This window comes from Ciconia boyciana, chromosome 10 (assembly GCF_034638445.1).
Source record: "Ciconia boyciana chromosome 10, ASM3463844v1, whole genome shotgun sequence".
NCBI lineage: Eukaryota > Metazoa > Chordata > Aves > Ciconiiformes > Ciconiidae > Ciconia > Ciconia boyciana.
Window position 1 is genome coordinate 41,940,104 of NC_132943.1, and position 24,097 is coordinate 41,964,200.

Genomic DNA, 24,097 nt, shown 5'->3' on the forward strand with positions numbered 1-24,097 from the left:
GAACCGGGATTAGTCCAAATATCCGCTCCATCTGCGTACTTCCACATTTACCTTCCACGTGTTTATTCCTAAGCTACAGACACGGCCTTTCATCACTCCCAGCAGCTTTCACCTTATAAATCCATCAGCTGTACCCTCCCAACAGCACAGCCTTCCGCAGACCCGCTCCCCCAGCCCTTCCCCTCTCGCCACGCACCGTGCTGTCTCGCATTCCTCCATTCAATGGTTTCTGCCCACCGTCAACAAACATCAGGAAAATACAGACTGACCTGTTTGCTCCTGCACCAAACAAAGGAGAGAAGGTGGCTTTGGGGTTTCTTCTTTTTGGCTTTTGTTTCTGAGGAGGAGGAGGATGGCAAGTCAAACCGCTGGTAGGCACAGAGTTTTTTTTTTTTCCAGATCTTTATTTTACAAAAATAACTTACAAATAGAGACAACTCTCAGAAGTAAGATCACTCATTCTGTGCATAAGGATACAGCTCTGTGAAGTACGGGCGTAGGAGTTAACACCTCTTACAATACTGTTAACTTTAACATGATGGTAACTATATTACAGTACATACATTTCATGCTCCAGACATGTGGGTATGAGCACCACATAAAGCTACGGTCAATAAAGTGTGCCAGCCAGGGAGGATGCACCTCAGAGATCATTTCCATACTGCTATTTATCAGCATCCTCCTACCTACAATAGTTTAAAACCAAATGGCAATCTAACACTCAGACTACAGCACTCTGGATACACTCATCAGCAATATACTTCAAATACGTGATAAAAATATATTTAACTTTCAAATACAATTGTATAAGGTACACCAAGAGCCAGAAAATAAAGTCTTGAGCTTTTAAATACAACACACTATATATATAACATATACAAGGAGACAAGAGGGAGTCTACACATGGAAGAAAAAGCTTATCCTGGAAACGCATGTTATCTATGGTACACAATGGCTTCGTCTGCTAGAAAGTCATTTCCATTTGCATAGCGTTGTCGAGAAGTCGGGACGGGGGTAGGAGGACATCAAACAAAACACACCACCAAAAGGCTTAATTTTGGTACCACTTCCATTTTGCACCTGATTCTACTCTTAAATTACAGTTTGCTATTTCTCTTTCGTAGGCTGGAATTCATGCCCCGTTCATAACAAGCACAGAGAAAGGGGGAGGTAAAAAAACCAACAACACCAAAAAAACAAAAACAAAAATCAAAGAGTCAAGGAGGTTTCTTTATGGGGTTGCAGTCATTTGGCATTTTGCTCCAGAGCAGAGTATTCTGCTTCCGACACTCTGGAAGCATCGATAAGTTTAGTGAGACCAGTTTTGGCAGAGTACTTGAAAATAAAGGCTTTCATGAGCTCGTATCTGTAGTTGCGGTTAATGAAGCTGTACAGGATGGGGTTGACGCAGCAATGGACTAGAGAGAAACACTGAGTGATGTGAAGAGTGGCATACAAGAAGTTCTCCATCTGACAACTGAAAGGTATGAAATGGAGGCTATAGAAGATGTCAAGCAGGACAGCTACATGGTAGGGTAGCCAGCAGACGAGAAACACGACAACGTAGGAGAAAATGATCTTCCCGTTGCTCTTCCTCTCCTGGTCACTGGAGGCGGAGATGGTCTTCGCAAGGAGGAAATAGAAGAGGGCAATGACGGGAAAAGGGATAAGAAAGCCCAGCACGACAGAGATGAGCTCCATGCCAATCAACCACTCTTTGAAGCTCTCCTCTGGATAGACAGGACGGCAATAGGTTTCGTTGTTGGAAGAGACAGTCTTGAGATAATAAGTGTCTGGGAGAGACGCAGAGAAGGCAAGGAGCCACACTAAGATGCAGATGCAGCGACGGATTATCTTCTTCTTGCGATTGCTGGAATTGGTGAAGTAGGCAACTGAGAGGTAGCGGTCCACACTCATGCATGCCAGGAAGAAGATGCTGCTGTACAAGTTGATGGAAAATATAAGGTGAGTTATCTTGCACGTGATTTCTCCCATGTGCCACTGGTTATGCTGGACGAGGGAGACGACCCACACCGGAAGGGTGATGACGACGCACAGATCGGCAATAGCCAAATTAAAGATGTAGAGGTGGGTTTCATAGCCAGTCATTTTGGCTTGGAGGTTGACCCACACCACAACCGAGTTGGCCACCAGCCCTATGACAAAGATGAAAATGTAGAAGAAGGACAGGGTGTACAGCAGGGCACTTTTGTTGAGCGTGCCTGGGCATGTTGTAGCATCAACCGTGATGCAGTCACCGTTGTTGCACGTCCAGTTGATCTCTGTCAAGTTGGCCGTTTCCAGAAAATCGAGGATGGAAGTCAAATCAAGCGCGCTCATGTTCGCTCACTTTGGAGTTCAAGTGACCTACAGGCAAAATAGGATCAAAAGAAACGACCTAAGTTAACAGAGAGATTTCTGCTGCCATCTTCATACCATAAAGCTCACGCAGGTCACGCTGTTTTAGTGACGTCCTACTCTTGTAAGGCACTTTCCATTAAAGAGATCCGTAGAGTAAACCAACCAAAACAGACACATAGCAAAACTCATCTGGTTGACCAAAGAGGAACAGCACTAGCTTTCTATGTGATTTTTTTTGTTTTTATTCCTTGCAGCTCACATCTGACATCATCAGGTTGGCTATCGTCCCCGGGTGTGAAATCCACAAAGTACACCATGGCCAAATAAACGTCAGGCAACTAAATCTGTCTTCTCCAGCATAAATGATGATACTATCACTTTCAGCAGGGGAATCTTTAAGCCATTTTATCTGCACTCCCTCAAGCATAGAATTGATCTGGCTGATACACGGTACCGTAAAACATTTACCACAAGCTCTGGTCAGCATCTCGTCAAGCCCAGCTCCAGCTGCATTAAGCAGAAATGAGGAACTAAGGGGCTTTGTACCCTCATCCAATTTTAAATTTAAATCCTGCTCCTTCCTCCCCCCTTCCCTTCAATTCTATTTTACAAAGCATCCCCTACGTTTAACGATTATCACATAGCTTTGAGAAAAGGAAAAAAAAAAAAAAAAGTCAGAACTTGACTGCTGAGAAGATCTGCTGGGCTTAAGTTTTCTTTTTAGGAGAGCGCTTTGATTTACAAAACACTCCCCCATCACAGCTGGCCCCACAACAACTGCTTCCTCCCCACCCTTTTGCTTTTCTGCATCTCCTTCTCTTGCCTCTTCAGCGCCTTCTTCCATCGGCAGGCAGCGGACAAAGCAAGGGGCTCCTCGTTAACTTCCTCGCCAGCAGAAGGAAGGGCCGCAGCAGACCCACACGGCTTACGCAAAATCCGAAGCCAGACTGCGAATTACCGTTGTGCTTTTGGGGCGGCGTAAAAATGTTGCTTCCCCCGCTGGGACCCTCCCACCCCACAGGGCCAACAGTACCACCCACGGCAGCAGCCGGCTGCCTCGGCCCGTGACCACCACGCTTCAGCCAAGCAAGCTTTGGAGCCCCGTGTCCGCAGACTCCGGCTCGGGGCACGCCAAAATAAAGATGGAGAGGTGGGTTTCCAAAGGATGGACCCCATCTCATTCCACCATGGCTTCACTTGAGCCGGAGCATCGGGTCAGCCAGCCCACCCGTAGTCCCCACCGTGGACACTTGTAGCATCCTGAACAGCGGCCACCCTGTCCTCCCCCATGACGCCAGCCCCAGCAGTGAGAGGCACCCCCTGATGCCGCCCCAGCCCTGGGGCAACGCCAGCATGAGCGAGCAGCTGGACAGAGCAACACCAGAGAGAGCAACAGGGGAAACAACTCCTGCGGCCACCTGCATCTCTGAACATCCTCGACCCCACCACAGGACCTCTTGGTGGGGCTTACGGGAGCACGGAGAGGACGGCAAGCAGGGAAGAGCTCGGACACGCTCCCGTGCTGAGCATCCTCTTCTCACCCCCGCTCCCCAAAAAGGGACGTCGGTTGACACACGGCTGACACCTCTTGCTCCTCCATCTGCATAATTGGCTCTTCCCAAACCTCCCCGCCTGCCAGGGATACAGGCTACGGAAGAGAAGGGAGATAAGGGGGGAGATTACCGGGGAGGGCTCAAGGCACTATTGTCCCAGTGGAGAGGAAGCTGGTGGCATCAACAATGAGGGGGCCCGTGCACACACCCAGGGGAGATCAAATCTCTCCACAAACAGGGCCCAAATTGGCCCCGCGAGGAGATCTAGCCTGTCACTTCAAACCTACGTAGCCTTCCAGGCTTTCCTCCTGCTGGCCTGCTGAAAGACAGAGTTGAGATTCAAACCAAATAAGTATGGATTTTGCTAAAACGCTGGCTAAAGAGGGAGCCGAGACAGCGTCAGCTTTCTGTCCTGGGATAGGCGATTCCCCATCTCCAGCTCAGGAAAGCAGAGGATGATTTAACCCACGTCTACGCAGGGCAGAAGGGCTGATCCTGCCCCCCCACCCCCGAGACGTGGGCCACCCTCAAGCTGCCTGTAGCACCCAGTTAGCGCAGGCAGCGGGGACGCGCGCTGCCCAGGCGCAGCTCCCCGGGATGCTTGGTTCAGCCCAGGGCTGCAAGCGGGAGAGAGGACGGATTTCCTGCTAGACCTCATCCAGGGTCACGCCACTACTGCTGCGTCCCCAGCGCAAACGCTTTTCAAGGCCTCTCAAGTGCGGGAAGAAGCAGCGCCATCCCCAAGTCCCTGCATCTCAAAACCCCATAGCAACTAAAGCAAACTCCCTAAAAGCCACAGAACTCACAGCCCCGTGGCACAGGCCGCTGTCTCCTGCTGGTATTTGCCGCCAGCGAGGCGAGCAGAGCAGGAGGAACACCAGGCTACCCCTGTAACACCCCACAGAAGTAGCACGGGTGGGCCTGGGCATCTTCTGGGAAGGCACGTGGTCCAACAAGGGGAGTGGGCTCATTCCACATCTCAAGACCCCAACTCAAGCCAACCTCCCGGACGGGGCTGTGACCACCCACTGCCAAGCCTCCAGCACCTCCCCTAACAGAGAAGAAACTCGGACCTGGCTGCGCGGTGTGAGATCACCAGTGCTAACAGAGAGGCAGCGAGGGCGAGCAGGGAGGCAGCAACAGGGCAGCAGAAAGCCCTTGAAGCTGGGACTCACACCAATGCCGGGGACATCAAGGCCACCAGCCTAGGACAGCGGCTAGGAGAGGGCAACCCCACCCTGGCTGCTCACTCCCAACCACCCTGGGGATCTCATTAAACACAAACGATGCTCAGCCCAAATCTCAGCCTGCCTCCGCTCCAAGAGTAGGTCTGCTGAGTGCACGTGCATCCATCTGTCCGGGGCCGCCCGCATGCCTGCGCACTTTCACATCCCCAGCACGGGGCCGCCCGCATGCCTGCGCACTTTCACATCCCCAGCACGGTAATAAAAATCTGAAACCGATACGGCCTCCCAGGCTCAAAGCCCCGCTGGGGAGGATGGCTATATTCAGAGATTACAGCCTTACGAGGCCGGGCTCTCTATAGTCTGGGATTAGCTGCTGTAACCCGAGCTCCGATTCCCACCCAGATTAGCCAGGAGGTGTGGGGGGAACCCACCAGACAAACTCAATAAAGCCACTCTGTGCTCCTAAAAAAAATACCTTTAGCGCTCTCTGCAGACAGCACAATATCCTAAAAACTTGCGAAGGCAGCTGGAACTGCGTTTTGCATCCGCTGCACTGCAAAGCTCTTGCAGGCCACCAGCCCTTCACCCCGCAGGCACGTGTGCTGTGGCCAGCCCCTGCTAATTCGCAGGAGTTACGGCATGAAGGAAAGGAGATGCACCCGAAATCCTGCTCCGGGCACCCGGAGATGTCCCTGGAGGTGATGCTGCCTGCAGGACTGCACCCTCCCCATCCCACCTCCTGCCCAGGACCCGCTGCAGGCTGTGAAAAAAGTAAGCGAGCACCCCTGCCTAGGAGAGCAGCCTAGCACCGTGTGGCCCTCAATGCTTTTGGGAACTTCTCAGCACCCCCTCTTCCACCCAGAGCATCTTGCAGCCCGGTCCTGCCTGCACGCCGAGCTGCCTCCAGACAGCTCAGGGATGCAGGCAAACTGGGCTTTGCCGCTCACCGAGTGGAGAAGGAAATGAGCTATGCCAGGGAAAGCCAGGACGGCCGCTCGGGTTGTCACCTACACGCCTTCACCCTTCCCATGTCAAAGGACCAGCCGGGTTCTCCGGCACGGGGAGGTGGGAACCACGGCCCCTCCCAGGACACCCACGCCCTCGAGGGGCTTTGCAAGGCTGAACCCGGCACATTTAAACTCTATTCTGCAGCTCTGAGTTGGGGAAAAAAAAAAAAAAGAAAAAGAAACACCCCCCCCCCCCCCAACTGGAGAAACAAGCGTCCCCCGCAGCTCGGGGTGGCACCCAGGCAGCCGGGGGAAGGAGCCCCCCGAAGCAAGCGGCGCTCGGCGCCGGGCCGCTGCAGCGGCCCGAGGCAGGTGACTCCGCAGGCTCCGGGCGAGCCCCCGGCCCCCGCCACCGCGCTGTGCCAGCCCCGCTCGCCGGGCCGCGGCAAAGCCCGCCGGGGCGCGGGAAGGGGAGGCTCCCTCCCCGCTCACCCCAAACGGGATCCCGAGAGGGGCCGGCACGCAGCGCAGGGAGCCTGCGGGAGCGGCGGGGAGCTCGGCCCGAGGCAGCGCGGCTGCGGCGGCCACGCCGCTCCCCCCCGCCGCGGCCGTCGCCCTGCGCGGGCCGGGGACGGGAGGACACGGGGACGGGAGGACACGGACACGCGTGGCGCGGCCCCCGCACCCCCCCGAGACGCGGCCGGGTTCCGTCCCCGCTTCCCCCGCCCTTACCTCCCCGCTGGCTGCGCACCGGGCGGCGGCGGAGCGAGTGAGCGCTGCCCGCCCCGGCCGCCCGCTTATATGGGCAGCGGGGAACCGCCTCTCGGGGCGGGGGCGGCCCGGCCCGGCCCCCGGGGCAGCGGCGGGGGCAGCCGGGACGGGGAGGGAAGGGAAGGGAAGGGGTGAGCAGGGGAGCTGCGCCCGGGCTGGGGGCTCCGCTCACAGTAACAGGAGAGCGGAGCCAGGGTGGGGGAGCGGGAGCCTCGGGCAGCCGGTGCAGGAGAGAGGGAAAGAAGGGAAAATAAGGGGGGGGGGCGGCGAAAAAGGGAAAGAGGGGGAGGAGGGGGTGGGACGACACATAAAAGAAGGGAAAGAGGGGAAAAGGGGAAAATAAGAGAAAAGAAGGGGAAAAAGAGAAAAGAAGGGAAAAAAGAGAAAAGAGGGGGAAAAAGAGAAAAGAAGGGGAAAAAGAGAAAAGAAGGGGAAAAAGAGAAAAGAAGGGGAAAAAGAGAAAAGAGGGGGAAAAAGAGAAAAGAGGGGGAAAAAGAGAAAAGAGGGGGGGGAAAAGAGGGAAAGATAAAAAAGAGGAAAGAGGAAAGAAAAAATACGAGAGAAGAGAGAGAAAGAAGAGAAAGAAGAAAAAAGAGAAAACAACTTGTAAAAGAAAAAAAGAAAAGCAGGTTTCTAGTCATTTTCTGGTTTGTTTTGTTTCCCCCACACAAACGCACACTATAAAACATTGAGAAGACAGGGCCAGGGGAGGCAGCGGATTCTCACCTCTACTCCCTCACCCAGGGCAAGAAAAATTAACGCCAAGGAAAAGTGACAGGAAGCCAGAAACTCGCAAACTAAAACTGGGAACCCACTCCTTCCACGCCTCCTCAGCACAGGAAAGGCAGGTGACCAAAACGGCCCGTGGAGAGGACGAGGGTAGGTCTGTATTCAGCTCCAGCGGGGTCAGCCTGTCTGTCTGTCCCGCGGAAGACACCAGGCGTAGATGATCGCCTACCTGCCAACGCAACAGCTGCACGATACAACTTGCTGAAGCCTGACAACGGCGCTGAGAGCTCCGAGGGATCTGACGCACGTACCGCCGGACTGCTCCGAAAACACCCGATAACCCGGAGCGGGGGCTTGGCTCCCGCCTGCCCCAACCCTGCTGCTGGAGCATGCCCCGACACGCACGGCTCCGAGAGCCTAAATCACCTCGTCGCTCCTGAGCCGCTGTCCAGCCAGGAGAAATGGGTTAGCTAACACATTTTAACCCGCGCTTTTTGGAAGATAAAGGATGTTTTAGCACCTGCAACCCGAGGGCTTCGACACCCCCAGAAAGCATGTATTTTGTTTCCCCAAAGATGCTTAATCCTATTTCCACAGGCAATTAAAAGCTTGCATTAAAACCTGCTGGCAAATGCATACTTAAAAAGAGAACATGTTTTCCCATGAAAGCGCTTCGCACAAGTTCTCAAGCTTAAAGCAAGGCAGGGATGCGGCAAAACAAGCCACTTGATTCTCTGGCAGAAGGGACGCGTTTACAAAGAGCGAGGGTGCGGGTTAAAAGGACTCCTAGTTGCCGGCAGAGCAGTCTTAATTCTGAAAAAAAAAAAAAAGCGCTTGCTATTTTAACTGTGCTCTGTTTCTGAGCCCACAATGCCTTAATTCTGCCCCCATCAAGGAGCAGAGTCAAATGCATCACATTTACACCGTGCAAGTGAAGGCACAATTAGCTCCGGCTTTTCTGCCGGCACAGAGAAGATTAAGCTGTAGATATTACACCTCCTGCAGCTCCAAGCGCGCACCGCAGCTTGCCCGGTGCTCACCCCGTGCTGCCTCCCAGCTCAGCCCCGCGCGTCCCCAGAGACCTCCAACATCTCCCAGCCGACACCGCGCTGAGGTGTTCTGGGGAGCACACGGCAAAGAAAAGTGCTGGAAAAAGGCCGGACCTGTTGGGTGGTTGGTGGTGCTTCTGTCCACCAGCCGAGACCTGGGCTGCCACCGCCTCGAAGTGCCACCCTGCAACAAGACCTCGAGAAGCCACCAAGCAGACCAGCCGGACCACCACCATGCTCACAACGCTGCTGCGGGTTTAGGTGCCAGGGAAGGAGGAGAACAGAGGGAGGAGGCTCTTCACCATCCCACGGATGGAGAGGGCGAGATGCAAGGTGCCTTGTCCCCCTCCCTGACCCCCAGTCTCCGTGGATGAGGACAGACAAGTCCTCCTGTCAGTGAGCAAAGTGCTTTGGCATCTACTTAAATTCTGAGTGCTCGCTCAAGTCCGTGGACGTTGGCAGAATTGAAGCACGACGAGTTCAGATGGCGACAGGATTAGGTTTAAAAATAAGCATGTACTGAAGCACTTGGCTAAATCGGGCTTTGAAAATCCTATGGAAAAAAAAAAAACTAAAAAAAAAGGCACTCTAGCAGAACTCCAGAGTCACTTGGCCAAAAAAGCAAGTGGAGTGGTTTTTCTTTACTTAGCGTGCCAGAACATAACATCAAGTAGTACAATCTCTTCCACAGCTCTACAAAAATACCAGCCAGCATCTGCAACCGCAAAGCTGCTGGCTGTCCAGGAGTCACAGGCAACCTCCCCTCTCCTGCATTCGCTGAGAGCAGAGCCCTCGCTGCCCCTTCCAGGTTCCTCCCTCCAGCTATCTTTTTATAGCAAGCACGTTCCTCACGCAGGAGAGACAGAGCCCGTTCCCTTTCCGTTATGAAAGCCAGATTTTGCTCAGCATTCAGGGATGAAATGCTTGGGCGGTAAGCAAAACAATGCGGTCTCAAAAAAAACCCGCATGATAGGAAACTACCCCCCTGCGACCCGGCAAGCAGAGCTGGGGAGAAGCCGAGCACCCCAGATATGATCGGCAGAGGGTCGATGCTACCTGCTTGCCATGATTAATTCGTATCTGCTGCCGTTAGACCGCTGTTACAGCCAGTCCAAGCAGGTGTCCCAAGAGATGTGATAGTCCAGCGACCAGAAACTCCTTGTAGATGCAGCTATGCAGGCAAGGCGATCCATCGCTCATGAAAAAGGAGTTGATATGTAGGAAAGGGGGAAAGCAAAGCTCTGCGGCTCTTCACCCCGCTACAGAGGAGTCTGTGGCAACGTGCCGGGGAGGGACCGGTCACCTTCACGGGGCAGCGGATTCGCCTCGCTGGGTTTTTCTTGGGGTCCTTCCATGACAAGCTTCTGCTATCCCCGCGGGGACCACGGGGGCCCTGCGCGAGGTCAAGGCTCCGCCGTGCTCAGCGCTGCAGATAAACACACCTAAGGGCGAGCTCTGACCCGTGGAGATAGGTATGGCAGGAGGGGCAGGCACAGGGTGCTGGGCAAAATCCAGCACTGAAAGCCAGATTATTATTTTAACTGCTTATCCAATTGTTTTGCATTTATATTTTGTTTAACTGCCTGAACTACAGCAATGTATTGTTTTTTTCTCCAAAAGCACAAGTTTTTATTAACTTGGGGGGGAAGAAAAAATCAGGAATTTCTCACAGTCCCCACAGCCTCTCCCTGTTGGCGTTGGGAATGCGGGCTGAAAGCATCCTCATTTTCTCTTAAGGCTTCCCTTTCCAACTGGGAGGCAGATGGAAGCTAGCACCCAGCCCTGCCTACTCAAGTCAACAGAGAAATGAGGAAAAAAAAAGCAGCAAGTTGGCAGCTTTAAGTGCTAAAAGATTTTTTGGGGGGATGAGAGAGAAAGCCAGTAAGGCAAAGTGCATATATGGGTTGGGTGGGGGAGCATTTCAATAGCACAGCAAATATCAAAAAGGGACAAAGGGAAACATTTCTCCATTACACAAGAGAGGATTTGCGTGCAGCAAGAGCGAGGCGGGAGCAGCACCACCGAGCGGGTGTCCAAAAGCAGCAGCCTCGCGTGCAGGCGGGGAACAACGTGCCGGCCAGGAGTGCAAACACCCACATCGAGACGATAAAGCCAGGGAGAGCCCTGGAGGAAATCAGGCTGTGATCCGTGAAGTGTACGAAGGTAAAAAAGAGCTTCCTGCAGTCCTGGGAGCCAGCGCCAGCGGGCTGCTGGATGAAAACGCAGCGCTCATTTCCGCCCTCTTCCAAGACAGCTAGTTCTCTGTCCTCTCCCGGTCACGTTCCTCGCTGCATGGGTTGGATGATGGATGGAGGGACAAGCCACCGGCCTAACAAAAGGAATAAATAGATGACTACATGAGGAGTCACCTCTGAAATCACAGGCAGAAAAGGAAACGAGCAGCGAATTTCCAGCAGGCAGCGACTGCGGTACTGCCCAGCTTCACTTCCCCTACCAACAGAAAACAATCAAGTCATTTAGTGCCAAGCCATGTCTAAAGCAGCATCAGCAGCCCCTGGCAGCCATCAGGAAAGCCATGGGGCTGGTCTCCTGTCCAGCTCCGTCCTCTCCAGTTTGGAAGGGACGCAAGATGAGGAACCCAAGGGGAAGAGAGCAGGGAGAAGTACCCTTCCCGCTGCTGCACTGCGGAAAGGTGCTACTCGTGCTTGCGGCAGCACAGGAAAGGCACTTGTACTCGTAGGTAGCTCCAAGCAGACCGACGTCCTCCTCTGCGGAAGGACGGAGCGAGCCGGGGGTGCCCCAAACTGAAGGAGCTGCCATAGCGCAGGAGGGCGGGAAGGCCAAGGCACGGGGCACGGTGGCGGTGCGGGGTGGGATGCTCAGCGTGCCCCAGGATGCCACGCTCGCAAACACATGGCGTTACCCTATTTTACAGCTAGGGAAACTGTGGCAGAAAGAAGTTAGCCTCTTAAAACCGGGGAGCAAAGGAAGAGATGTGCAGGCAGAGGCTGCCAGGGCGACCACAACCCATCCTGGGGCAAGGCTTCAGCTTCCCCTCGCCTAGCCTAAACCACCAAACCAAGCAATTAAAGAGAAATCGCAGTGCAGGACCTCCCTTTCTCCTCCACACCACTCACCCGTTAGTTTAAAGGTTCATGAGATTCTTTTTTTTTTTTGCAGGAAGCCTGGTTTCCATCTATGCTGTAACTCCAAAGCTGTATTTTCAACTTCTCCACCGCAACGACAAGGACCGAATTTAAGAGGAAGATTTTGGAGCACAAAAGCTGAGCTCCTTGGGATGTCACAGGCCTCCAACATCTGCGGTTTGAAGCACCACAGACTGAAAGGCTTGCGAAAACCTGCCGGTAGAGATCTGTGTTTTCCAGGCAGACTGTCCAGCCTGGGGATGCCGCCATCAGCGTTCACCTCTTGACAAGTGATGGTGAACAGCACCGATCAGAGAGACAACACAAAGCACACAGCGCTTCACGTGGGTCTCGATCAACCGGACCACCCAGGATTTTAACCGTTCTTTGTCTTTTTCCCCCCAAAGACGCAGCAGGAGAGAGGTTAACGCTCCCGTCCAGCCACCCAGCAGCATGCTTTCCATCAGTCCCAGCGGGAATCGCAGCCATCGTTCCCAGCGAGCTTCCCAACAGCCAAGCACCGGTACAGCACGCATCCCAGCGGGATCTGCCGAGGAAAGGGCTGGCAGAGCAATCAATTTACCATTTTCAAGGCGATGAGAGCTTATAGGAGAAATCAATTGCTGGTGTAATTAGGAATATTACCCACGTAGCTAACAATTATCAAAGATGGCTCTCTCCTTCACAGTTCATTTCCATCTTACCCTTCCCCTAAATAAAGGTGTTACCTATGGATGTTATTTGCAGCTTCACAATCTACTGTCATAGGCATTATTGCCGTTTATTTGAGAGCGTGCTGGAGCGTGACCATGAGGAAGATAAAATAGGACCCTAAGCCAGAAATCCTGCCTGGAGCAGCCAAGGAGCCAGCAGTGAAGATTTTTCAGAGGCATTGATTTTTACATAAACACCATTCATAAACTTCTCTCCGCACAGCACTGTCTCAAATTAGCAAGGTGACATTAATGTGTCGGGGGTAGGTCTCGACAGAAGCCACGCTACGGGAAGCTGGACTCTAACTGTGCATCGGCGGCAAGGGTTACAAGTGGCACGCCGGGGACAGAGAGGGAAGAAAGGAGTTTGAATTAGGATGATGGGATCCCCCCCTGCCTTCGCTTGCTTCCATGGGAAAGACTAGGTGTAAAACAACGGAATACTACATGCCGGTAAGAAATAAAAAAATTCATTAAATCATAAATCTTTTGGAAAGGGGATCTACTGGGGAGATTATATTCCCTTTTCATGGACATATCAATTCAACGGTGGCATATCATATTGTTCTCTGCGGGGGAAAAAGACATATTGTTTTAAAGTATGATATTTAGAGCAGTCCTTTAGGAAGGAAAGCAAATATAATCTTGGCAAGGAAAACCGACTGCATGAGCACTGAGTAAGGGACATTAAAAGCAGGGCCCAAGTCCCAGCTGCTGAAAGCCAGCATAGCTTGACTGGAGTTGTTGGAGCTAAGCCCATGCATGGGAGCAGAGAATGAAGGTCACCCTCATTTAGCCACAACTCCTTGAAAATGTTATGTAAACGAATACAAAGGGTAATTTTTTTCCCGGGCCTGTTATGAACAGTCACTGTTTGCCCGCTAGCAAACACTGACGGCAGGTGAGAAGACAAAGGCGTTACAGCTGCATTCAGTTGGATGTTTGTTGGTTGGGAACTATCTGGCCATCTCCTTCTGGATTGCTTCTGGCTCAGCCAGTGGAAATTGCCGAGCTCTCCTGGCTCTCAGTCCAGCCAGACACTCAGGATTTGGGTAGAACTGGATGGCCAGCTGCAAAACATGGGCTCACCAAAGCCCTCCTTTGGCTGCTGCCCAATCTAGACTCCCTACTTGCCTCGTCTCCGTTCTCCAAGAGGCTCCAGTCCTGCTGTGGCACATGCCCAGAAGCGTCTGCGGCAGACTGACACCTATCTCCTGCCTCAACTGCAATCAGATCAAGGCCAATAAACACCTCCCTCCCCCAAGGGACCATATCAGACAGACATCTGAGGAGCACCCTGCACACAGCCAGCCACTGCGTATGGACAAGGTCTCCTCACAATGGGATCTCCTCCACACGATGCTGGGGTGGGACTGGTCTCATGGCCCCTTTTCACAGCTACGGTCACACTCCACCTTCGGCTTCCCACCTCTCTCCTGACCCCACAAATCTTGTGTTCCTTTGAAATGGGAGTATCCCTCCCCCCTTTCTCCATCCATACCTTTAGTATGGTGGTCAGGGCAGCCCCATCACCCCATGGGTGATGTACGTTCAAATCTCCTCCAGCTTGGCTTGGCTCCAGGCACGGAGGACACCGGAACGCGACTCCTGCCCACTGCGCACGTCCTCCAGACACTCAGCCCACGCTCAAGTCCCCGAAGAGCCTTGCTGTCTCTTTGGAGCACATCTTCCCTCATGAGAAGGCTGTGGATCACAGAAAAAAACCAAACACATGCAGACCTGAGCTCCGATCAAATTCACGCAGCACCATAAGCACACTCCCATTCATCCCAAGCAGTGTTGTTCTGCTATGTGGCTGCTCTCATAATAGCTACGGGAAGGCCTTCGGCTCACATACAAGTTACCGTACATGACCACGTCCTTCCTTTGTGATAACTCGCCCAAGTAGCTTATTCCAGAGGAACAAGGCAAGAAGATAGCTTGAGTTTACTTCAGAGAGGGTGGTCGGTCCCTGGAACAGGCTCCCCAGGGAAGCGGCCACTGCGCCAAGCCTGTCAGAGCTCAAGGAGCGTCTGGACAACGCTCTTAGTCATATGGTTTAGTTTTAGGTAGTCCTGCGAGGAGCAGGGAGTTGGACTCGATGATCCTTATGGGTCCCTTCCAACTTGAGATATTTGATGATCCTATGATTCTACTGCACAAAATAGCAGTGACTGTTGAGCAGCTCTTGCACCATAAATGCATCACTCATGCCAGTCTGACCATGTCACGCTCTTAACCAGCTCAGGCACAGATAACTCAACTCGGCCTATCAGAAAATATGGGATTTGCTTATCCCCTGAACTGCATGGGGCTCTCTGCACAAGTAAGAGAGCACACACATGCAAACTCCAGTGGGACTTGGACTCTCACTTTACTCCTTCCTTTTGCCAACCCAGCTATCTCGCTAAAAACTTTCCCATCCATCCCAACGAGGTGTGAAATTTGAAGCATCATCGCTCCCACCAACAAATGTGCGCGCAGGACTATTCCTACGTAATTAAATGACTAGATAAAATAAAAAGGGCTGATGTAACATTAACCATGAATAGTCAAAACGACAAAGTCAGCACACAGAAACCACAAAGACTCTCAATGCAACATTAAGTCAGTTGTACGTTATTTATGCATTTGCCGTAAATGTATTCAACTACCTGCTCGAGATGAAAAACACTAATAAGGCCGTATTTTTCTCCATACCTGGGCCAAGTTCCCAGTTGAGGCAAGGAGTTTATACCAGCCAAACACTTGGACAATTTTAGTTTCTGTAGAAACCCTTGTTGCTGGGGTCCTTAATATTGGCTTTAGGTGGAAGGCACATTGGCGGCAGCTCACGGCCCAATGCCGTAGGAAGCCAAAGAGGTCTTAGACTACTCAAATTATCCAATGCAAGCACAAGAAGGAGGCAGCCTGTGCTTTAGCTTCTGTCCAGGGCCCCTGGAAAGTTAATCCTATCCGATTACACTACTTCTTTTTTTTCCATAGAAGAAATAAACAGTCTTTTGTACTAAACATAAGGCTGCCTTCTTTTGAAGGAAGATTTATCATTCAGGATAAATTATGAGTTCATTCCATTTTTGTCCCAAGTCTTCAAAGCGGTGTTTTTACTTCATGATGCAATATCAGTTGGTTCTGCCTCTGTGCCAGGCAATCCCCAAAAGAGATCCCATTTTCCCTTAAAAAAAAAAAAAAAAAAAGCATGAATGAAGATCATCTCATCAGTTGCTTAAAGCCTGCACACCAAATTCCACGCACGCATGTTAGAGCCATGCAAACACATACGTAAGGAGCCAGGACCAGCTTCCCTTCAGATCACAAACACCAGGAATGGAATCGATGACATTGTTCAATGAAGAGGAGTGACTAGCAGATGACAAAATCTGCTCTGAGTTGCCCCAGGAGAGGACCCAGCTCTGAAATAAGAAGGATGGCTCGGTTGCCTTCCCCACGCCAACAGGGACTCCGTTGTACTGAGCTGAAACCTTGAACTCATTACAATGTCACTCTGTCTTTGGATCCGATATCCTGTGGGGGAATCTTCTGGGAATGTATTTTGGTTCACACTTGGGTCAAGGAGAGTTGACTTGACCTGAAAATAAATCCAGGCGATCTCAAGCTGAAGAGCTATTGACTACTGTTTGCAATACAATAAAGCGAGGAGATCAAACTCGACTGAAACCCAGGGTTAACATAAATCCAAGGAGAAAGGGGAACAAGAAAATTCATTCACCACCATGACAAAGGGGACATTTTTTGCATTGGCAGAATTTAGAGCAGGGACCGAACGCGCTTCCCAGGCAGCATTTTTAGTGCCCCATATGGTAACTGCATGCTGTTTAGCTGCGCTGATATCTTCAACAGACTGGCAGTAAGATAAGAGGTACGCGACTGTATGTGTGTGTGGAAAAGGTTTTGTGGGCTTTTTTTTTTTTTTTCCTTTTTTTTTTTAACGTCACTAGATGGAGTTCCTCTGCTCACATACAGGGCAGCTTTTGTGAGAGGTATTTTATATGGATCCCTGAGGAAAGATCTCAGCGGACGGGCTCTGAGCACTATTGTGTGCACGTGTGCCTAATAACTCTCAGCAACTTTCGGTTTACGGTCCAGGAGAAACGCTGGTTGTACTCGCTGCAGCTCCAAGATGAAATCCCGCTCCTGACTCATGCTAAGGGGAGTTGTACCACTAACTTCACTGAAGCTAGCCTTTCTCCTCTCCTGGAGCTTTTTTTTTTTTTTTTAACATTTGTTGGATAAAGCAAGTTTTCAACCAGCTGATACTTCCCAGGTCTGTACTGCAGGGAGCCTGAGAGATGCTCCCTACCCACGCTGCAATATATCCTCAGAAGAAAGTGGAAAATCCCCCCCGACTCTCCTCCTTCCCAGACCTCAGATCCAGAAGCGGTAGTTTGACTCACCAGCCCTTTGCCCAGACCTATAACACATACCCCACACTCAATACATTTTCCAGCTTCTCAACGTGGCTGGAGCTGCTGGTTGTCCAGCAAATGCTCAGAGGATCCTCAATCCCCCCACCAGTCAAACCACAGCAATTTCGTAATTTTACCAAAGTTAACACTTTAAGAGTGCAAAGCTGTCCTGCAAGGATCCGACATGTACAACTCCAGAACAAGACATGGACAGTAACAAGATTTAGTAGTCCTTGAACATCACCTTTTATTGTGCCTGATGAGTGTCCTCAGAGCTATCCCCAGCTCGAGCCTGCACACATCTCCAACCTAGAAACAGCTGGCTCATCTCAGGATAAATGTTAAATGTAGTTTAATCCTTCTGCTGGCATTCATTATCCACCCCATTTTGTAATAAGGATCTGGTCAAATCCCTCTAGTCTTTCCAGTCCCTTTCCATCATCCCCTTCTCTCAAGCATGCAAAGGGACAAGACGCCTTCTCCTGCACTTCACCAGGGAAGACGCAGAGCAGCTCAGCTCATTGCAGCCCAGAGATGCACGGGGCTGTGCCCAGGAGCCCTGGCAACATGCACAGCTTCATGGGAGCTTCACCAAGGACACGTCAACCCAGACAAGACAAGACTGATCTCGATCCAGGCAAGTCTGAACCAGGGTAGCTGCTTACCACAGAGATTGGCTTCATCTCCTGTAAGACATCAGCGCCACATTCCCCATCTGAGTGCAACTATTTCTAAACACAGCCCAGGGGAAGCTACACATTTATTTTTTTTATTTCACCAAAACCCGTTTTATTAACCAACTTGTGCTCTAATGTAGGTGAACCCTTTGTTTATAGAATAAATTATGCTGCTGCTTCCCATTTCCCACTGTGATTGCACGACTCCTGGTCAGATTGTATAATGTTTTAACTAAAAAGGTATAAAGTCCACTAAACAAAGCTGCAATAGAAAGTTGAATAATAAGTCGAGTCTCCAACCTTCTTAGGGAAAAAAAAAAAGTTAGGTTTGACAAAGTAACACACTGAGAGCGCCTGGGAATCTTTCAGATGAAACAAAGTATTTTAAGAGGGACTCAATATTCAAACTCAGCATTTCACATCTGCACCCTTTAAAACTGTCAGGAACTTCACCCCTGACGCAAGTGAAATCTTCGCAAATTGGGATTTCTTTTACCACCGTGTGAAAATTAACACTTTCAATTGCAATTAGCAGTACCACAGCCCTGCTCACGCTTTTGCTCCAAAAACAAGTCGCACATGAATATTCACAGCCAACCAATGCCATCTAACAGTAGCTTTCTAGTACAGACATTCCCAGCACTCTTCCAGATGAGGAATGAGAGCAGAGAGGCACGGATCAGCCTCCCTACAGGGGTTTTACAGGTAGGTGCCCAGCCACTGGCCATCTCGGGGAGCTCTGGGACAATCTCTTCTCATCTAAGTGGGGATTGCTCTGCTGAGGACAGGTCTGGGGCTTATACGCTTGGAAGCACAAGTATTTTTTAATGGACACATCTTGCCTTCACAAGAAATATCCATCATCACAGCAGCTCTGCTTCTCAACCCCTATCTTCCCCGAGACATATGTTTGCAGGACCAACTTAACCCTCCTTTTTAACAGCCAGTTCCATCTACAACAGCAAAAACATGAGGAAAACCAGTCCTGGAGATTTCTTCCACCCATCAGCAGAGGTCACAGCAAGGAGGGGACCTGCACAGTCTTTTATCTGTTACCTGCCCCTTCTCTGCTCAGGTATCAAGTGCACTGCAGCCAAAGCATCTGAGCCCTTCCTACACGGCATGACGGCTAGCACCAATGAAACTAATTGGAAGAGGGGGAGAATTACTGATTTTAATATCATAAATTTGATGGAGAGGGAGTTAAGCGTTTCTTTTAATGCAACGAACAGTTTCCAACTTAAAGCTGCTATCGTCTCAACTCCATCTCTCTTGACCGGTGCAATTAAGCCTGAAGCAGAGGAAGCAGGACAAGAAATGCAAAGAAAGGAAGTCACTAAGGAGAAGGGGGTGGAAAAAACCCCAGTACTACCTCACAGATAGTCACATTTCAAAGCACACGAAGAAACCCCCAGTGAAGCAGCGAAAGCCAAGCATTCCCTCTTAAAAACATAAAACGTTATGAGCTCAGTTACAAGCCTTCCCAGTGCACGCTGACATGCTACCAACCAGACTTGGACCAGAGACTCTGCCTAGAGCTTTAAAAACGCAAGTAAAATATCATCCCTTGGTGTTGTTTCACCCCCAAGCCAGTCTGAAGTCATCCACAGAATCTGATGGGTGGTGTTCCGTGTGATTTACTGGAGAGCTAAGGAAGCCACCTCGCTCCACCCTTTGCAGGCAGGACGGCTCATCCTCTCCTCCTTCTGCAGGACCTTTCATTTCCAGCGTCTGTTCCATCACATTTCAGCTGCGCCAAGTTTGCGAGGCAGAAAAGAAAAAGAAAAGTAATTGTTTCCCAAGCATGATATTACTGGCACTTGTCACAGAGAAAAAGCAGATTCCCCGAGGCTCCTTTCCACTCTCCAAATAGCCAAAAAGTTGTTCTCCACCCGAATAGCTTTTGGATGAAAGGCCAGAAAGAAATTTGGAGCTGATTTCGAGTCTATCGGCATAAATTGGTGGGAGCCCTTGCCGACCTCAAGGAAGCCAGGGGAGTGGAAAGGAGAGAGCCACGCTCCTCCAAGTTTAAAATATTTACTTAAAACCGGACGCCAGGAAGGTGAACAAAAAATACTGTTTGAAAGGAGAGGGTGGCTATTTAAGGGATGGAAAGAAAGATTATATTTAGAGTCATGGGATAAATTTAACATGTCTCATCTGAAACAAGTTGAGAACTGATTAGACACTCAAAATGAAACAAACACCTAAGCTGTTTATTAACTCCTACTTATGGCATTAGAGGAAATTCAGTTTTAAAAGCAAGTTGCAGATAGCTCTGGAAAATGCCTTCTCACTTTGCAGATAATTTTACGAGGACAAATCAGGTACTAAAGTTCTCACCAGCAGCTGTTTTGCTTGGCTGTCTTAAAAAAACAAACAAACACACACACACCCCAATAACGCCTTGCATTGCCTAATGGAAACTTCAGGCTAGCCCTGGAAAATTCCCTGGCCCACCAATAGCGCTGGTGGGGAGCTTTCCAACAGGCAGGCTTTGGATAGGGAAATAAAAAAAAACAAAGAAAAACCCCACCACTGAAGTTTTCATGTTGGGTTTCATGGAAATATTTCAGTTTTCCAGCAGGAAAAAAAAAAAATATCGAAGGAACGACATCTTAAAACTTTCAGGCAAGGTTAAGTCATCATTTGGTCTAGATCAACTGCTACTCCCCACCCTTTGCGGGTGAAGCTTTCTGCTGGAGCTCCACTAATATGATTCATGCAATTCTCTCCCAGGAGAGACATTGCTTCATTGGCATCCCTCCTGTATCTTGAGAAACACAGTCGGGCCAGAGAATGGAGGCAGCTGCTCCAAGTGGATTACTTTTTTCTTGCACGGGCCCATCATGTTTCTTGCACAGAAACAGGAGTTAAATCATCATCGTGACACGAAAAAGAATAAATGTATTTGTTTTTTAAGCCAGGCTGCAATGATGAGAGTTGAGATGCTGATGTCAACCACGGCAGTGTAATCGGCACACACCCACAACTGGCTCCAGAAGCAAGGGAGGGTTATTTATGAATTATTACATGAAGCCAGGAGACAGAGCTGCAAGCAGCAGGATAGCCACCAGGCCAGCTGCAATTTCTGCTGGTCGGTCTAAATCCTCTGGATCCCTGAATGAGCTATTAATGGCCAGATGGATGAAAGCAGGGTCAAAAGGCACTTCCAATAGGTCTGCAAGATCTTCACCAAGCAGTTAATTGTTCAAGGCAAGAGGCCCACACATCAAGGATGATTGCTCTTGCGAAACAGACATTACACATGCTTTTGGGGCTTTCCTGGTTTTTCAAGGCAGGCATTTTGTTTTATTCTTCAAGATCTGGGCATGAAGTATTTATTAGCACAGACAGGTGTTTGGTTAGCAGGGACAGCCAGCCATGGTGGGGCAAACATCTGGAGCCCATGACCAGTCACTTCAGAACAACTTCTTGTGCAAGCGAGGACACGCTGGGAGGTCATAAGCAAAACAAGAACGAATTTCACTCACTGGGACTCATAATTGGTCTCACAAGCACGCACAGTATGTTTGCACAGAGCAAAAAGTACTGCTTACTGCATTTGTGCTGTAACTATCAATAACGCTTTGTGATTGCCCAGGAGTTCGGGGCAGGTCAACATGCCACGAACAATTCCTTTGCTACAGAGATCAATGTTCTGCCCTGACTGGTATTTACGTTATGCCGTGAGCGATACAACCACTACCAGTTTTGCATCAGCTAATATAAGCAGACAGGGGGGAGTTCTGATGATATCTCAGCCCCTCGAGATTTGTTTCGTCAAAGGACCACCATGCCCTGCCTTACCTACAAGAATTTGCCGGCATTCAGCAAGCGCGCTCGGAAGAGCGGTTAGCTAGAAATCCCAACGTCAAGCCAGAAATAAAGATTATTTCTCTTTGTTTACTTACTGAACAGCAATCTCTTGGCGTCCCCACTCAAGAAAAACATGCCCTTGTAAGATTTCCACCAGCATTTACATCCCCGTAACAAATCCACACAGATTAACACAGAACTTTAACAGGGGAACACAGCCAGATTAAGTGGCTACAAGTGTTTTCAAGGTCATCATGCTTAAAAGCTACGTAATACAGATGATAAGGAGCACTGGGAAAGCAAAGCAGCAGTTTAGAGAAATGGCTGAAGATGGAACAGCAGATCTGATGCGCTCATTCAAAGCCTCTGATGGTCAGTCTCCTGGGGAGCAGTTACACAGGGCTGCCGAGCTTCGAGACTCTTGCACTGTAAAGTCTCTTCAGGTCCCTGCCATTTTAGAAGTCAACAGAGCCCTCTTCCAGCAATTTTCATGCTGGGCTTCTCTCAAATAATGGAAAACAAAGCCATTTATTTAGTCTCAAAAATTATCTGGGTTGACATAAGACTCCCTCAACCAGCAAGAAGCAACTGAGGCTTTTCATCCTTTGCAGACGTTTGGTCATTGAGGCCTTCTCCAAGTTACACCTGAAACTTCACACTTGGGACGGTCACTTTTGACATCCTTTAGGACCTGGTGCTAGCAGCTCAACATGAAACAGCCCATCAAGTACTTAACCAGAAAGAGGGTAAAACAACACTACTGAGAGTCAAAACATGACTCTGCTGAAGATAATACAAGTTATGTTTGTCCAAGCCATCCAAGGTTAGACCTGGACAAACACACTCTTACCACCGATGGTAAAGCTCTACAGTTTTAAAATACAACTGATGACGTCCACGGAGAATTACACACTTTGAGAAAAGGAATTGCTCACCCAGACTTGCACAGAAAAACCTGAGCTTTTCATTGCCTCGCGGCTGAGTCCCAGCAGCAGCAGTTGTACTTGGCAGAGACCAAACCCTCTGCTTCTCAGAGGAGCAACAGGACCATTAAGTCTTTCACCTGTACATCATCACCAGGATACATATTAGCACAAATTGGGGGATGTAAGCACTGATGCTAATTGCTCTGAGCAGGTTTGGCTCACACCTGCCTAGATTTTTACTAGGTCAGGAGAGCAGCTAACTTCAGAGCATGAGTCACAACACAGCAAGGAGAGGTTCCAGTGCGGACCCCAGGAAGAGGATCCAGGAAGCAAAATTACCATGTTTATAGCCTTTTCAGGAGCTTCAGTGGCACACACTTGCCACACAGGTTCAGGAAAATTTTAGACTTATCGTTTCCATCTTCCTTTTCTCCTTCCCGCAAATGATGCAAGGGTTTTCATGCGAGCCTGGTGCATGTCAGTGCCATCTGTCAGGACCCTCATTCCTGGGTATTTACAAGTGGTTTATTGCACAGCTGAAAAACATGAGAAGAAATAAATTACAAAGCATCATGAGTGATCATGCACTCCCATGAGGCACTTAAGATACTTATAGGAATAATTTACAACTGCATTATAAAATCCCTTGTCCTTTAAAGTGATGCTGATGCTGCAGAAAAATATAAATCAATACTGCAGAGGGCTTTCAAAACGGCTGTTACTTCGGGTTTATAAGTGGGCTATGCTGTCCAAGTTAAACGTGGGGGTTGCATGCCTACAAACCAGCTACGTTCTTCCCTTCTGCGGGTTTTAGGCTGTCAAATCAAATGCAGAAATAGCTTCAAAAAGGGTTCAGAAGATGTAGGCGCACCCCAAGAACCTGAGAAATTGTGCCTGCTCTTACAGACACAAAGCCATCTGAACTACTGAGGAGCAGGAAAGCTTTAACACATGGAGAGTTACAGGGTTTTGGTGACACGGAGCTATTGGCAGCTGCCCAACTCATTATGCCCAGCCATCCTTTGAAGGCTATCATTTTGTGAAACAGAAATCAATACCCCACACACTGCTACAAGCTGAGCCGGGGGGTCGTGACACTACATCACCGGCAAAGCGAAGAAGGAAGGCATATGTCGGCAGCCCCAGGCGCAGCCGGTTCCCCCTCGGCGTGGGATAACGCGCAGGTAGGAAGCGCGGCGTTGGCTGATCCTGCAATCTGGAGCAAAGGAGGGGAGCTCCTCACACAATACCTCCAGGTTACTGCTGCAGATATGGGTAGCGTCAGGGAGCATGGACTGCGGTCCCTCCGGGCTAGCACAAAGGCAGGTGCTGCTGATGGGTATTTGCAATAGCCCTGCGTGGCCAAGCTGACAACATCAGCCCGGCGTCACACCGCTGACTCTTACTAGCACTGCCTCCACTCAAAAACAGCAATAACTTCAGACAAGAGCACTCCTTTATCATGAGAATAGCATTACAAGTTGCAAGGGAAATGCACCTTTAAGTGAAGCGTTTTACTATCGATCAACCCGAGGAATCTGTGTTAGCAATGGATGAAAAAAAAAGCTATAATGACATCTGACGGGATCACTGTTGTCCAAGTCTTTGGATCTCTTTGTTGCCCTATCAAGACACTACACTGACCCGCTGGGCTCGTACCCCTCAATGCCAGAGGCTGGCTCCAGCCACTATTCCTCACTGTCTAAGAAATTATCACAGGAGACTTCGTGCAATTAGGCCTCAAAAATGGGGATGTCAGTCCTCCAGGGGAACTAAGCCTGCCTCATGAAAGCTACTCCAGCCTTTGCTTTCGCTGCACAAGGTGGTTTTT

The 24,097-nt window shown here is 50.1% G+C and overlaps 1 protein-coding gene and 1 long non-coding RNA gene across 4 annotated transcripts in view; both read right to left on the reverse strand.

Moving 5' to 3' along the window:
- Positions 1 to 383: 383 nt before the first annotated feature.
- On the reverse strand, positions 384 to 6,858 carry ACKR3 (atypical chemokine receptor 3). 3 transcript variants are annotated; one of them, XM_072875237.1, is made up of 2 exons: positions 6,781 to 6,858; positions 384 to 2,367 (listed from the first exon to the last, which is right to left on the reverse strand). In XM_072875237.1, the coding sequence occupies exon 2, from the start codon at positions 2,338 to 2,340 to the stop codon at positions 1,246 to 1,248; it is 1,095 nt and encodes a 364-aa protein (XP_072731338.1). In that variant the 5' UTR covers positions 2,341 to 2,367; positions 6,781 to 6,858; the 3' UTR covers positions 384 to 1,245. The 3 variants fall into 3 exon arrangements, with proteins under 3 accessions (XP_072731338.1, XP_072731340.1, XP_072731339.1); XM_072875239.1 differs by lacking the exon at positions 6,781 to 6,858 and adding an exon at positions 3,833 to 3,852; XM_072875238.1 differs by lacking the exon at positions 6,781 to 6,858 and adding an exon at positions 3,780 to 3,798.
- Positions 6,859 to 15,031: 8,173 nt separating this feature from the next.
- The window catches only part of LOC140657744 (uncharacterized), an 87,232-nt gene continuing 78,166 nt past the window's right edge, over positions 15,032 to 24,097 (reverse strand). Inside the window, exons 18-21 of the long non-coding RNA XR_012044467.1 lie at positions 22,606 to 22,802; positions 22,276 to 22,403; positions 15,700 to 19,271; positions 15,032 to 15,592 (exon numbers count right to left, since the gene is read on the reverse strand). This is a non-coding gene — a long non-coding RNA (uncharacterized lncRNA). The remainder of the gene's footprint in view (positions 15,593 to 15,699; positions 19,272 to 22,275; positions 22,404 to 22,605; positions 22,803 to 24,097) is intronic.

Coding starts and splice junctions, on each gene's coding strand:
- ACKR3 (XM_072875237.1), bottom strand. CDS start 2,340: ATGAGCGCGCTTGATTTGACTTCCATCCTCGATTTTCTGGAAACGGCC.